The following is a 14,390-nucleotide window of genomic DNA, read 5'->3' as shown; positions in this document are numbered from 1 at the left end:
TTTCCTTCTCAGAGAGGTCTCCACAGCATATGAGCTCAGCCTCCTCTGGGCAAGTCCCTGTGACAGCCCGTTCTTCCACTACCCAGTGAACATTAGGAGAGGGTGGTGTAAGGTGGGGGCTTGGGCTGCAAATGACGGGAGGGATCAAGGGGCCCTGAGGAATACGGTTCCAGCCCTCCTCGTCTCTCAGGCATGAAGGAGAGTCGAAAGTACCAACTCGGGAGCCCAGGGCCCCAGCAAACTGAAGGAACCTGAGTCAGCTCCAGTTCAGAGCATAAAATCAGCAGGAGAACTTGAGGCAACCATATCAGACATTAGGCACCTTGAAGAACTAACAACTCCTAGAGGGGCCATCTACCAACAGTGCAGAGAACAAACTAAAATCGAACCACAGTGCTCCCTGCCAGGCAAGAGGGCTGGGCACCCTGTGAGGAGCCAGGAGAGGAAGTCGTCCAGAGAAAGACAAGTTTGCTCACCAGGAGAATGGGAGCCACAGGGCTCAGCAAACAGCAGAGGAGAATGAGGGGAGGAATGGGGTTGGGAGGGGCCAGGTGCTGGAGGCAGTGGATGTGAGAGGGACCCACCCAGTTCTTCCCCACAGGCCTGCCAAGCAAGGATTGTTCTGCTAGGCCAGGCTCTGGGCAAGGATGAAAGTTCTGGAAGGAAGAATCTTCTCCCCAGATAAGAGAGGAGGAGTGGAAGATGACAACAGCAGGCCGTGGGAGGAGAGCCGGAAGCCGGGAATGGAATTGGCGCCTGGTCTCCCCAGGCAGAGTTCATCAGGGTCCAGGATCTGCCCTCTCCTGGCACCGTCTGGACAGGCCATGGCTCAGGTATCTGATACCTGGGGCCCAGAGTCACATGCCAGGAAACTCAATATTCTTGGGCCCCAGCCCCCAACTTCTAGCAGCTCTGAGCAAGCCGGGCTTCCGGAGGAGGAAGCGGGTCTCCAGAGCAGAGCCGCAGGGAGGCTACTTCCGGGGAGAGAGCAACCCAGGAGAAGGATCTCCCACCAACAGGGGTGAGAGGCTGAAAGGAGGAGGGAGGGAAGGGTGGGGTAGAGAAGGCAAAGCTGGGGCAGGATGAGGGGTGGGTGCTCAAGGAAACGGAGTGGGTGGGCACCGTGGTAGGGCCTCAGTCACCCGGCGGAGCTGGGTGCCCTGAAGTCCCATTACTGATCTGTTCTCTTTGTCTTCTTCACACTAGTGCCAGCTGGCCCTCTGGCACCTACCTGGCCCACCTGGCAGCCACACAGGTAGGTTGGTGGGAAAAGACTTTATTCCAATGAGGAAAATCAATACATAGGCAGAAACAGAAACTTAAAAGTCCCCAGACCCAGAATGACAGCAGGGCCTTGGACCAAGAGACTTCATAGAATAGCTCCCCAGAATCAGAGACCCTAGAAGAATCTCAGGCCCAGAGGATCTTTTTTACCCAAAGGCCCTGAATGAGGAGCCCTAAACCCCAAAGAGGAAGGAAAAATGTCTCCCAGGCCTGACAGATCCCCCAAAAAAGAGTCCCCAATCCAGAGACCCCACAGAGAGACCTCAGGAAAAGAGATGCGGCAGTGCGGAATGGAATTCTCTTGACTCACTCTTCCTTTATGGGACTTTCTCTTCCCCAGATCCTGCTCCATTCCAGGACTATGCCGATCTGTGGCCATGCTCCCACCGGCCAGTCACTTCCTGTCCCTGTTGCTGGTGATGGGCACAGGGGGTACCATGCCCAGCCCCCGGGTACCTCCCCAGGGCTGCTACATGGCAGAGGAAGCTGGTGAGCGGACCTTCCGCTGCAGCCAGGCAGGCCTGAGTGCCGTGCCCACTGGCATCCCCAACGATACCCGCAAGCTCTACCTGGATGCCAACCAGCTGGCATCAGTGCCAGCTGGTGCCTTCCAGCACCTGCTTGTTCTGGAGGAGCTGGATCTGTCCCATAATGTCCTTGCCCACCTCTCAGGGGCTGCTTTCCAGGGCCTGGCGGGCACTCTGAGGCACCTCGACCTCTCTGCCAACCAGCTGGCTTCGCTGCCCGTGGAGGCTTTCGTGGGGCTGCAGATCCAAGTGAACCTGTCTGCCAACCCGTGGCGCTGTGACTGTGCCCTCCAGGAGGTTCTCAGACAGGTGAGGCTGGCACCGGGCACTGGGACAGGCATCGTGTGTGGCCCGGGAGCCCGACCAGACCTCGTGGGGCAGGAGTTTCTGCTGCTGGCAGGGGAGGAAGAGCTGTGTGGGGCGGGGCGGGGCGGGGCCCGGCGGAGCACAGACGTGGCCCTGCTGGTCACTATGGGGGGCTGGTTGGCGCTGGTGGTTGCTTATCTGGTCCACTATGTGTGGCAGAATCGGGATGAGACCCGACGTCCCTTCAAGAGAGCCCCCACGCTGCCTGCCCGCTCAGAGGATTCCTCGACCCTCAGCACCATGGTCTAATGACCAAAGCCAACTCCGCTGGCCTCACTCCCCACATTCTTTCCCTGTGTCTTCTTTTTTCTTCTGACCCCCTCTGCTTCCTCTGCAGCCCCATCCCATCCCTCAAATTCCACTCCCCTTCCTCCTTCGTCTCCCCTAAACTCCCGGTCTCTCTCTTTCAACCTACACCATCATTGGTGCCTGGAGTTTTGGGAGTCCATTTCTGGTGCCAGATCGTGCAAGACTCCAAGCTCCCAAGTCCACAGTGGTGGGGGAACGACAGAACAGAGAATGTAGGTGACATGTGTGCCAACTCAGAGAAGGAGCAGACTGCTGTGGACACACAGAGCAGGGAGCCTTTGCCTGGCAGAGCTGATCCCAAAGGCTTTGCTGTACGGATGTTTGAACTGACTCTTCAATTCTCCAAGAATGAGCAGGGCTTTGGGCAGAAGAGGGAGGACCCTAGCTGAAAGGTGGTGGACAAAGGCAAAGAAGATGTGAAACAACTTGGAAGGTCTGGGCAGCACAAGACCTACCTTGGGGCTGCAGTAGAGGGTGCAAAGAGGGGCAGAGGGAGGGTGGGACCACGCTGGAGGCGAGGTCAGAAAGTGGGGGGCAGATTGAGAGGGACCCTGTAGGCTCCTCCTCTTTCTCACCTCTACGAGAAGCTCCTCCCTCTCTACCGCTCGCATCTCTACCGAGAAGCTCCTCCTCTTTCTCAGCTCTACCAAGAAGCTCCTCCCTCTCTACCGCTCGCATCTCTACCGCCGCACTTCTGCCTCTCCTTGGGCCCAGGTTCCTCTCCCTGGGCCTTCTTCTGGGGAATCCCTGGTTTAGAGCCCCCTGCTTCTTTTTCTAGAGACTCCCTATCTTTCTTCTCTCTCTTTTTTACACTGAAGGGTTTCCTGAACTCTTTCCCTTGGGGGTAAAGCGGTCAGTCTCCTCTATGCCTGAGCTGGAGATGAGTCATTCACTGGAAAGCTGGGGACAGAGGGTGGGGGAGGACTAGGAACATCACTCCAGAACAACTCAATAAAGTCACTTTTATTAATGCCCTTGATCTTTCTTCCTTTCTTTCTTTCTTTTTTTTTTTTTTTTTTTTTTTTTTTTTTTTTGACAGAGTCAGAGAGAGGGACAGGTAGGGACAGACAGACAGGAGGGGAGAGAGATGAGAAGCATCGATTCTTTGTTGCAGCTCTTTAGTTGTTCAGTGATTGCTTTCTCATATGTGCCTTGACCGGAGGGTGGCTACAGCAGAGAAGTGACCCCTTGCTCAAACCAGCGACCTTGGGCTTCAAACCAGAGACCATGGGGTCATGACTATGATCCCATGCTCAAGCCAGCGACCCTGCACTCAAGCTGGTGAGCCCGTGCTCCAGCCGGCAACCTCGGGGTTTTGAACCTGGGTCCTCTGTATCCCAGTCCAATGCTCTATCCACTGCGCCACTGCCTGGTCAGGCTGACCTTTTTCTTATTGTTCGCTTTCTTGGACATATGTGGCCTAGCTGTGAGGAGGGGGAGGGTATTGAGACCTTTACCACCACCACCACTTTGGTGGTGGGTACTCCTGCTGGGCTGAATGCCAACTCCACTCTCCCCTCCTGCTTGTCACTAGACACTCAGCCCCTGACACTAGAGTCTATCTGCTAGTAGTGCCAGGGCCTATGAATTAATGATGACAAACTGGGAGAATGGGGAATGGAGGGGACCCGGAGGGAGGAGGGGAGAGGGCAAGGTCTGGGCATGAGTCATCAGCTGGCAGTCTCCAGCCCGCTGGAGGGGGCATAGGAAGCAAAAGGAGAGGGAGCCATTACCTTCTTGCAATCTTCTTTTCTCTCAGTGGGAGTCTGAGCAGGGAGCAGGAGAAACTAGATGTGCTCAAAGTTAACGAAAGAATTCGGGGGGTGGAGGGTAAGAGGGTGGAGACCTAGCTCGCTGAAGCAGGGGGTATAGGAAATATCCCTATCACCAAACAAGCTTCTCAAGGGACCCAAAGCAGTCACCATATCCTGTCCCTTGCCCTGATGCAGAGTGGTCCACCTGTATGGCCTCCAAGGAGGAAATAGCCGCTCTGAGACAGCTTGTAGGAGCCCCAGCAGAAACTGGAGATAAGAACCACTGACCCACGGTACCGCTCAGCTTGGGGCGGAGTCTGGGGCAGACTGGGCGGCCACTGAAGGAGCAGCAATCCATCACCTCCCCTAGTCCCCTCTGACCCCTCTTGACATTCCTGTCTCCTTGCCAGCCCCCTTCCCCCTTCTCTCTCCATTCCGGAGGCTCTTCCCACCAAGCCAAGGCTGAGCTCTCATATCATCAAGGAAGCCTCAATTTGACTCATGTTAGAAAAACCTGGGACACCCCACCCATCTTCTTTTCTCAGGAGACATGGATCTCCCCATTTTCGGGGATGTTCGGGGATGAGGGAAGGCACGAGGGTGTGAGAAGGGTTCAGGCTGCAGCTTCGACTGTCCATCCCAGTCACACCCTGGCCTGGGCCTGGGAATCCGGGCCCATCCCCATCAAACCCTCCATCAGGCCCTCCCCTGCCGCTCTCAGAGTCTGCCCCACTCTGCTCACCAGCCCCCTACCGGAATCAGGCTGGGCCACATCTCCCTGGGTTCTGGGAAGCAGACTGTGTCGATCTATGGGGGTGGAAGGGTAGGGAACAGGTGGGGCCCTGTGTCTCTACCTTTGGTTCCCATTCCAGAAGCCTCATTCGACTCCCTGTCATCCTCGGTGGCAGAGACCAAGCCTTTAGAGCAGGGGTCGGGAAACTTTTTGGCTGAGAGAGGCATGAACGCTACATATTTTAAAATGTAATTCCGTGAGACCCATGTACATTGGCATTATCCAATAAAAATTTGGTGTTGTCCCAGAGGACAGCTGTGATTGGCTCCAGCCATCCCGCAACCATAAACATGAGCGGTAGAAAATGAATGGATTGTAATACATGAGAATGTTTTATATTTTTAATGTTATTATTTTTTTAATTAAAGATTTGTCTGTGAGCCAGATGCAGCCATCAAAAGAGCCACATCTGGCTCGCGGGCCATAGGTTCCCGACCCCTGCTGTAGAGTTCGCAGAGAGTTAGCTCCCCTACCCTGACACATCTCCAAATTTCAGAGATGAGCTCAGGATGGGACGGGATCCAGCGAGGGAGCATTGCCTGGAACCCTCCCTGATCAGGAGGGGTCCCAGAGCACTGGATAATAAACACCCCACCAGCTATCCCCGGGCCCCTTTTGGCTCTAACTCCTTTCCCTCTCTGGAGCAAGGACATGAGGGAAGGAAGAGGGAGAGTAAGTGGGGGTGCGGAAGGTAGCAGGGGAGAAGCTTCATTGGCTCCCAGTTCCAGGGAGAGACCCCTTTACCCCAGCCAGCTGAGGTCTCTGAGTCAGAACTTAGTGGGAGAGGGGCTTCAGCAGCTGTCGCTCCAGCTCAGCCCATCACAGGTGACTGGACAGACGGGGGCCTCCACAGACTCAGGGACACTCCCGCCTGGAACAACAGTCACTGAACCCCTAAGCCCTTCCCTCAGCACCATGGCCTGCGGGTTGTCCTTGTCCACTGGGCAGGCAGGAAGGGGTGGCATAACTGGTTTCACTCCCATCCATTCCTGTGCCAAGGACCCAGGATCATAGGATCCATGTTCCGAGATGCCTCCCGGGCCCTGGCGAGGCAGCTGCATGGCCTCATTCCCGCTGCCTGCTTACGGCCCATCTGCCTGGTACAAATAGAGGAAGAGTGGGCTCCCACCAAGATGTGCTGGAGCCAGGAAGAAAGCTGTCAGGTGCCCAGAGAGCCCAGCCACATGCCTGGTCCAACTCTGAGGCAAGGGCCCCGGAGGCCCAAAGCAGGCCCTGGCTTGTCCTCCCCACGCGGCATCCTGCAGCTAGCAGGCTGTGTGCAAAGGTGGGAAGAAAGAAGTCCTTTGCTCAGCCCTTGTACCACTAGCTGCTCCCTGCCCTATGAAGTAGCCAGGACTGAAGGAGCCCTCAGGAAACCCCCAAGTCAAAGGGGAAGTGATATGAACCTACCTCTCAGGGAATTCCCAAGCTAAGAAACAGGCCACTTCCTTTTGAGGAGCTCTGAACCTAGTGAGACCCAGACATACCCCAGACCTGGAAACTAAAACACCTACCAAGCCTCATCCATTACAGAAGGAAGTGAACAGAGAGCAAACTGAGAACGGAGGCGCTGAACGCGGCAGCTAAGGAGCTGCAGGTGGGGCACAGCCCCACCCTTCCTGTTTGGGTTCCCGTGCAGACATGTCAAGTGCAATGCTGAGCTCTGCTACAGAGTGAGGGCGGTCAGCATCAGCACCAGAGCAACCCAGGCAGCTCATCCCAAGGGAAGGGACTGTGCCTTCCCATTAGGTTAAAGAGAGTTCCCACTAGAAACAGGCTCACTTCACCTCTCTGGGTCTCCATCACCAGCAGCCTCGCCTGCCTAGCAGGAATGCTGCCCCAAACCAGGAATGTAGCAAACAAAGTCAAACTAGGTGTCCAAGCTGCAAAACAGATGCCACCAAAACAAACAAACAAACCAGATGCCACCACAAGTCTACCCGTTCATTCAACAAACATTTATTGAGTTACTACTATGTGGCAGGCACTGCAGACACAAAGATGAAGATGTCATGGTGCCCATCCTGGGAGACCTGACAGATTAGTGGATCAGAGATGACAACCAGGGTGACAAGATGTGCACAGAGGCCCTGTGAACCCGGAAGGGTCATCTAAAGCAAATGCTCACTAAGGTTTATGTACTTTAATCATAGAAACACTTACTCAGAACCCATTAATTTTACTCATTTTTAAAATCTTACTTGCTTGACCTGTGGTGGCACAATGGATAAAACTTTGACCTGGGATGCTGAGGTCGCGAGTTCCAAACCCTTAGCTTGCCCAGTCAAGGCACATACGACAAGCAATCAATGAACAACGAAAGTGAAGCAGCTATGAGCTGATACTTCTCGCTCCACACCCTCTTCTGTAAAATCAACTTTTAAAAATCTTACTTTACATAGGGTTCTAATAATTTTGGGACTATGGTTTCCTGCATACAAGTTAGAAGCAGTATATCTGAAGTAGCAATAAGTATGTAACCTACAGAGTAAGAGCAGTTAGAAACAAACTGACAGCAGGTAGGGACGTTATTAAAAGTATTTACAAGGGCCCTGGCCGGTTGGCTCAGCGGTAGAGCGTCGGCCTGGTGTGCAGGGGACCTGGGTTCGATTCCCGGTCAGGGCACATAGGAGAAGCGCCCATTTGCTTCTCCACCCACCCCCTCCTTCCTCTCTGTCTCTCTCTTCCCCTCCCGCAGCTAAGACTCCATTGGAGCAAAGATGGCCCGGGCGCTGGGGATGGCTCCTTGGCCTCTGCCCTAGGCGCTAGAGTGGCTCTGGTCCCGGCAGAGCGACGCCCCGGAGGGGCAGAGCATCGCCCCCTGGTGGGCAGAGCATCACGTGCCGGGTGGATCCCAGTTGGGCACATGCGGGAGTCTGACTGTCTCTCCCCGTTTCCAGCTTCAGAAAAAAAATACAAAAAAAAAAAAAAGTATTTACAAGGCCCTGGCCAGGTGGCTCAGTGGATGGAGCCTCGTCCATCCTTGCTGGGTGGCTCAGTACAGAGCACTGCATCCCAGAGCAGCAAGGTCACAGGTTCAATCCCTGGTCAGGGCACATACAAGAAGGAACCGAGTGCACAACTAAATGGAATGGCAAGTTGATGCTTCTCTCTCTCTTTCCCTACTGCCCTCCCCCTTTCTCTCTCTCTCTCTCTCAAACCAATGGAGGGGAAAAAAGTATTTACAAGAACTCAAAAAGCACTGCAGTAGGGCCATTAGTGTCTTCTGAACGGCCCTGTTTGGATAAGTGATTCCTGCCTTAAAAGGAAGGGCCTTTGGGCATTAGCAAAATGCATAATATTAAAACAATGACTGAGTTACCTGCAAATAAAAAAAAAGTCAAATCTTGGAGTTTCCACTCTCAGGGGCAGGGAGCAAGTGTTGTATTTGAGAAAGTTTCCCTTTTATCAGTGCAAAAGCAAATACGGTGGGACAACTGTTGAAAAATGCTCATTCTACCTGGCCTACCCCCTTGTTCCCTCCTCCCCTGAGTCCAGGTCTGTGCCGTGGGCCGTGCAGAGCAAGCCCAATCTGTCTTGAGCGCGACGGCCCTTTGGTTAGGATGGCCCTGGAGTCTCCAGCTCTAGGTGTCAGTTCACACGGTTCTTCTTCCTCTGTCCCAGTGTAATGTCCTGTCCCCACCACCAGCCCACACACACGCGCCTCAGGTACCTGAAATCCAGTTTATCTTCTCTAAGTCACAATACTCACTTCTGCACCTAGGACAATTATTATCTTCTTTCAGAATGCTTAAAGAAACCCACACCTCAAGCCTCCCTGGTAAAACTGACGTCTGAGGCTAGCCTTTAATTCTCACTTACTTTTTGGGTCAGGGCAAATTATGCAGAGTCAATCAGGGAAGATTTCCTGTGATGGACATGTGGGCACAAGCAAGGGGGTGTGTCTGTCCCCCGAGATCAACACAACTGCACTCACAGGGCTCCTGGTGCAGGGTCAGCGGCAAGGGTCAGAACTCCCTCACCATCCAAACCTCAGCAGTGTTCCCCTTCCAAGGGCAGAGAAGCTGAAGGACTCTTCTTCCCTTCCCAACCACACAATGTCATGGAGGCTGGGAAAGGATGGACAAAGTCTTAGAAGGCAAGGGGGACACAAAGACTCCCCCCTTCTCCGGCAAAGGAAAGAAACAGGTAAAGTGTGGAACTCAATTCCAGAACCCCTTCTCCCAAACTAAGGGAGATGGTGGGTGGGATGCAGAGGGGTCCCTCAGACTTTGGCAGGACTTCGTAATGACTGAGATCCCAGCCACAGGTTTCTAGGCCCTTTAAGTGTGTCCTCCCCAGCCCCAAGCCCCAGCCTCCACCATGCTGTTGTAGTCAGGGCTATGCTAAACCCACCCAGAGCTGAACCGCCGTGCAGAAAGACGCCTCTTGCCTTGGGGCTCTCAGTACTCATGCTCTGTCTGGCTCCTCACATCACGGGGGTGTGTCCTTTTCCATTCTGCAGGACTGTCAATGCCCATCAGAAAATTCTGTAGAGTTGAACGCCTTGGGGACCCCACGCCAGCCCCTGCCCTGATCGTCTATCCCTGGGGAGGGATACTTGAGGGAGGCCATAGGACTCCAGGCCCCCTTCAGGGTGAAGCCATGTCGAGGCGGATGGGTTAGGGTCCTGGTCATCATTATGCCGCACTCAAATCAGTCCAGGCCTGAGCCGGGCCCCCGGGAACACGCGAGGTGTCTGGCGCTGAAGGCTGAGGTGGAGCAGCTGCTGGCGCTGAAGGTCCTAACCCGGGAACAGCGGACCTCCCGACTAAGGAAAGGACAGATGCTGCTAGGGTAGGGTCGACGCTGCGGGAGCTGGAGGACTCCGTGGGGGCGGGACGCCAGGGGGCGGGAGGCGCCAGGGGCCGGGCCCGGCGGAGTGGGCGGGATTGCGGGGGGCCGGGGGGTGGAGTGATGAGGAAGTTCGGGAAAAGGCTGCAATGTTGAGCCGGGGCGAGAGGTGGGACTTAGGACTGCTGGGGAGCGGGGCCGCCTGGGATGGAGTTGGGGAGTAGGGGGCGGGGTTTAAGTAGTGAGGGACAGACTGAGAGAGCTGGGGGCGGGACCCAGGTGGTGATAAGAGAGGGCGAGCGAGAGGCGGAGCTTAAGACGGCTGAGGGAGGAGCTGGGCCGTGCTGGGACCAGGTGTGGCTGGATGGGGCGTGACCAACCTCCATGTCCAGTGAGCTTTGAGCTTTCAGCCCTCACGCCCGCTCGAGGGAATCTTCTTAAGGCTCAGGGAGAGACTAGACCCGTCCCCTGAGTATCCACTCTGAAAGAGGAGACCTGCTCCCCCTCCCTCAGGGAGCTCCTTTTTTTCTAACTGTAGCTAGTCCATCACTCCCCATCTCTCTGCCAGTGGATCAGGGCCTGGGCCCTAGTTCTTAAAGAGCCTGAGGAGTCTGAGGGCTGGGGCTGAGACTCAGTCCTCGAATGACTGCAGAAGTCTTCTAGCAAATTCAACCCTGTATCTTCTACCTGCTGGGGCTCTCCGTGGTGAGGGTCGGGAGCAGGAATGGGGTCAGTCCCTGAGGTGATTGACAGGCCTACTGGGTGAGGCCCAATGGTACCAAGCAGGACCTGCAACATAATCTATGAGTTCCAGCGCAAGATGAAAATACAGAGCTCCTTGTGTAAACATTATTAAGAATTATTCACGATGGCAACAGCATAGCATTAAACGAAAAGTAGGGCCATGTGTATCTGAACAGATTGCAAGCCTGTGAAGCTGGCTCTAGTACCAAGCTACAGTCAGAGTGAATCAGAGAACAAATCCTGTTGTCCCCTTCTCCAAGGAAAAGGCTAGAAGGGAAAGCCCACCTACTCCTCATCTATTTATCCCAAAATAAAAAGAAAGATATCTTCCCAGGAACCTTCTTTCATCCTCTCCTGGAGTGAAAAGAGTGAATCTGCTGCTCCTCCAACACACACACACACACGCACGCATACACACGCACGCACACACGCACACACACACACACACACACGCACACACACGTACACTCACATGTTAGCTACAGCTCCCAGAGCTGCATTACAATCCCCTGCCCATCAGAAGGAGAGAGTGTATGCTCTTGTCTCTCCCACTATCTCCTTTTCTTTAGCCACTGCAGAACGAGAAAAACAGCAGTTGCTTGCTATATCTATGGAGAAAAGCTTTCTTACTCAACAGACAGAGCTGGTGAGATGTCAGACCGTCCCAAGATAGGGGTGAGGAATGACAACTAAGGTAAAATGAGTTTGACCACTAGAGGGGTTAAGGGAGCTCACCCAGCTTCCACCTCCTCACTCACAGATGAGCACTCCGGCCCAGAGAGCGGGAGGTACTTCTCCAGGACCACACTGCAGGCTCCTAGCAGAGCTCTTTACAAAACTCAGGTCTCCAGATTCCTAATCCATGCCCATTTCTGCTTGACTCTAGAACTAATGAGTGGAGTTCAAAGATGGGGGGAGAAGGGGCTGAAATTTATATTTTTACTGCAGACCACCTCTGTCTAAAGTTGGTGGCTCCCCAAAAGCAAAGCATCCTGTGATGTTTATTCTCAACTGTGCAGATGGAGACCATCCTGGACCAGAATTTCTTCCAGGGGGAGGCAGTGCTCTTCTGTCTTCAGTTCAAGCTGGTCAGAGGCTTCTGGGGTGAGAAGATGAAGGTGATTCGTGCTGTGGTGGGACCCTGCAGCCTTGATATACAAGGGGATGAACCCAGTGGTGGAATTCAGCCGGTTCGCACCAGTTCAGCAGAACCGATACCTAGTTTTTTGTTGAGTTCAGCAAAATGGTTGTTAAAATGTCACTTGTAATCAGGGTTCTCTCTAAAGTGGGCACCTGGGCAGCCACCCAATGTGGAAATCACAAATTTACATTACTTACTCTTTTTAATGTTCATCTGCACAACAGCATATTCTAAGTGCCTGTCGTAATGTTCATTTCATCCATAGGTGAAAAAAATTGCAAGTGAGGATGCCAATCAAGAAGTAATATAGAGGCCCTGGCCGGTTGGCTCAGCGGTAGAGCATCGGCCTGGCATGCGGGGGACCCGGGTTCGATTCCCGGCCAGGGCACATAGGAGAAGCGCCCATTTGCTTTTCCACCCCCACCCCCTCCTTCCTCTCTGTCTCTCTCTTCCCCTCCCGCAGCCAAGGCTCCATTGGAGCAAAAATGGCCCGGGCGCTGAGGATGGCTCCTTGGCCTCGGCCCCAGGCGCTAGAGTGGCTCTGGTCGCGGCAGAGCGACGCCCTGAAGGGGCAGAGCATCGCCCCCTGGTGGGCAGAGCGTTGCCCCTGGTGGGCGTGCCGGGTGGATCCCGGTCGGGCGCATGCGGGAGTCTGTCTGACTGTCTCTCCCCGTTTCCAGCTTCAGAAAAATACAAAAAAAAAAAAAAAAGAAGTATAGAAAGCCCTGGCCGGTTGGCTCAGTGGTAGAGTGTCGGCCCAGCGTGTGGAAGTTCCAGATTTCATTCCCAGCCAGGGCACACAGGAGAAGTGCCCATCTGTTTCTCTACCCTTCCCCCTCTCCTTTCTCTCTATCTCTCTCTTCCCCTCCCGCAGCCAAGGCTCCATTGGAGCAAAGTTGACCCCGGCACTGAGGATGGCTCCATGGCCCCCATCCTTAGGCTCTAGATTGGCTCTGGTTGCAATGGAACATTGCCCCAGATGGGCAGAGTATCGCCCCCTTGTGGCCTTGCTGTGTGGATCCTGGTTAGGCACATGAGGGAATCTGTCTCTTTGTCTCCCTGCTTCTCACTTCAGAAAAATACCAAAAAAAAAAAAGAAGTAATATGGAAATATCTTAAATAACAGTTTTATTGTTTTTTGTCAGGTATTATTTAATATTTTTTCATTCATATTTTAAAACTCTTATCTAGTATTGTATACCTCTTTTATTGTTATTTAAGTATAATAATAACATAATATTTATTTAGGTATAAATAATTAACTACCTTTCAGTATATATTTTTTATACTTAAAACAGTCATTAGGGCAGAGAACCGGTTGTTAAATTATTTTAATCTCACCACTGGATGAACCCCTTTATATGTGGGTGCCCAATGCCTTGCGATTAGTCTGTACCCTCTATGCCACCCTTTCCTTCCTTCGGGTGCTAGGCAACAGCACTAGCTATCCCTAACCAGGGCTACAGAAAGCAGAGTGGGGCCTGGCTTGGGCCTGGGAGAGATGGTAGAATGGAGAGGCACTTCAGCTCCAAGTACTTTAGGAGGCAGAACTTCAAAGGCTCCATCTCTTTAACGAGGATCTGGGGGCTTTGTCTTATCAGAAGGGCCTAGCAATCACAGCTGAGGAGCAAAGCCGTGAAGTGGACAGGAGCTCTAACACCTCCTCCAGCTGCGTCTTCAGCCTGATGGGTAGGGGGATTGTCAGTGGCGGGCTGGGGGCTGACACCTGGAAGTTTGACGCTGAGTTTGACCTGCTCCGAGCTGAACAAGTACATTCAGCACTTCAGTTCTTCAGCACAACTTCGAGTTGAGTGAGTGTCACGAGACACTGAACAGTGGTGTCTGCTCAGCAAGGACTTTGGAGACATCATAGGCGCCAAAGCTAATTTGGGCATTTATGGAGAAATATCTAAGTTTTTTAGGAGATAAGAAAGGATTCTGGAGGGTTTACTCTGCTCAGAAAAGAAGTATAGTTCATTTATGGAGGTAGAACTCACAATATGCCGTCTGCACCCTAAAACTTCCAACCTCCCCTGGGAGATATAAAATTCAAATACCTTGGGGAATGTTCTTCCTGCCCCTCCTCCAGACAGTCATGCCTCCTTTCCAGCCTGTTTCCCTCCCTCGCTATTTCATCTCTTTTTACTCAGAGAATGCCTAGAAATATGTCTGTAAGGAGTAACTTCTTCCAAAAACTCTGGCCATCCCACGTCCTACAAGTGGGCTCCATATCCTACAGGCACGTTTCTGAAACTTCTTCTCCGTAACTGCCCTCGTCTTCCTGTTCTTGTCAGGATTGGTGCCATTCACCCTTCTGAACTCTGGTAAACTATCCTTCTCGCTTCCCTCTTTGGCCCCTTGTTGAGGAGAAAAGTCAACAATAATAAAAAGGAAAATGAGTAAGGAAATAATGTCCTGTCCCACTATCTGTGTCTGTCTGCGGTGTCTGCAGAGCATTTTGTGAGACAGAGAGACAATCAGGTTCTCAGAGAACAAGTGGATGGGACTTCCTCCCCTAAGTCAATTCCCTTCCAGGATCCGTCTGCATCTCCTAGCGACTATACACAAATCACAAGCTTGAAGCACACACCTCAGGGGTGTTTAAGACCTATTACCTCCCCTGATTGACCACCAGAGGGAGATAGGGAGCAAAGCCTGACACCTGCATCAGCACCATG

At 53.2% G+C, this 14,390-nt stretch overlaps 1 protein-coding gene across 2 annotated transcripts; it reads left to right on the top strand.

Annotated features, from left to right (window-relative positions):
• The first annotated feature begins 698 nt into the window (after window positions 1-698).
• LRRC3C (leucine rich repeat containing 3C) lies at window positions 699-3,438 on the top strand. 2 transcript variants are annotated; one of them, XM_066255462.1, is made up of 4 exons: window positions 699-1,021; window positions 1,207-1,255; window positions 1,625-2,120; window positions 2,337-3,438. In XM_066255462.1, the coding sequence occupies exons 1-4, from the start codon at window positions 703-705 to the stop codon at window positions 2,424-2,426; spliced, it is 954 nt and encodes a 317-aa protein (XP_066111559.1). In that variant the 5' UTR covers window positions 699-702; the 3' UTR covers window positions 2,427-3,438. The 2 variants fall into 2 exon arrangements, with proteins under 2 accessions (XP_066111559.1, XP_066111558.1); XM_066255461.1 differs by having other exon boundaries at window positions 1,625-3,438.
• The last annotated feature ends 10,952 nt before the right edge of the window (window positions 3,439-14,390 follow it).

Source organism: Saccopteryx bilineata, chromosome 2 (genome assembly GCF_036850765.1).
Source record: "Saccopteryx bilineata isolate mSacBil1 chromosome 2, mSacBil1_pri_phased_curated, whole genome shotgun sequence".
Lineage (NCBI taxonomy): Eukaryota > Metazoa > Chordata > Mammalia > Chiroptera > Emballonuridae > Saccopteryx > Saccopteryx bilineata.
This window is presented reverse-complemented; position numbering and strand designations above follow the sequence as displayed.

Excerpts from the sequence above, each read along its gene's own strand:
- LRRC3C (XM_066255461.1), top strand. The coding sequence starts at position 703 with ATGACAACAGCAGGCCGTGGGAGGAGAGCCGGAAGCCGGGAATGGAAT. Across the intron at positions 1,022-1,206 it reads AGGATCTCCCACCAACAGGG|TGCCAGCTGGCCCTCTGGCA; the intron begins GTGAGAGGCTGA and ends TCTTCACACTAG. Across the intron at positions 1,256-1,624 it reads CCCACCTGGCAGCCACACAG|ATCCTGCTCCATTCCAGGAC; the intron begins GTAGGTTGGTGG and ends TCTCTTCCCCAG.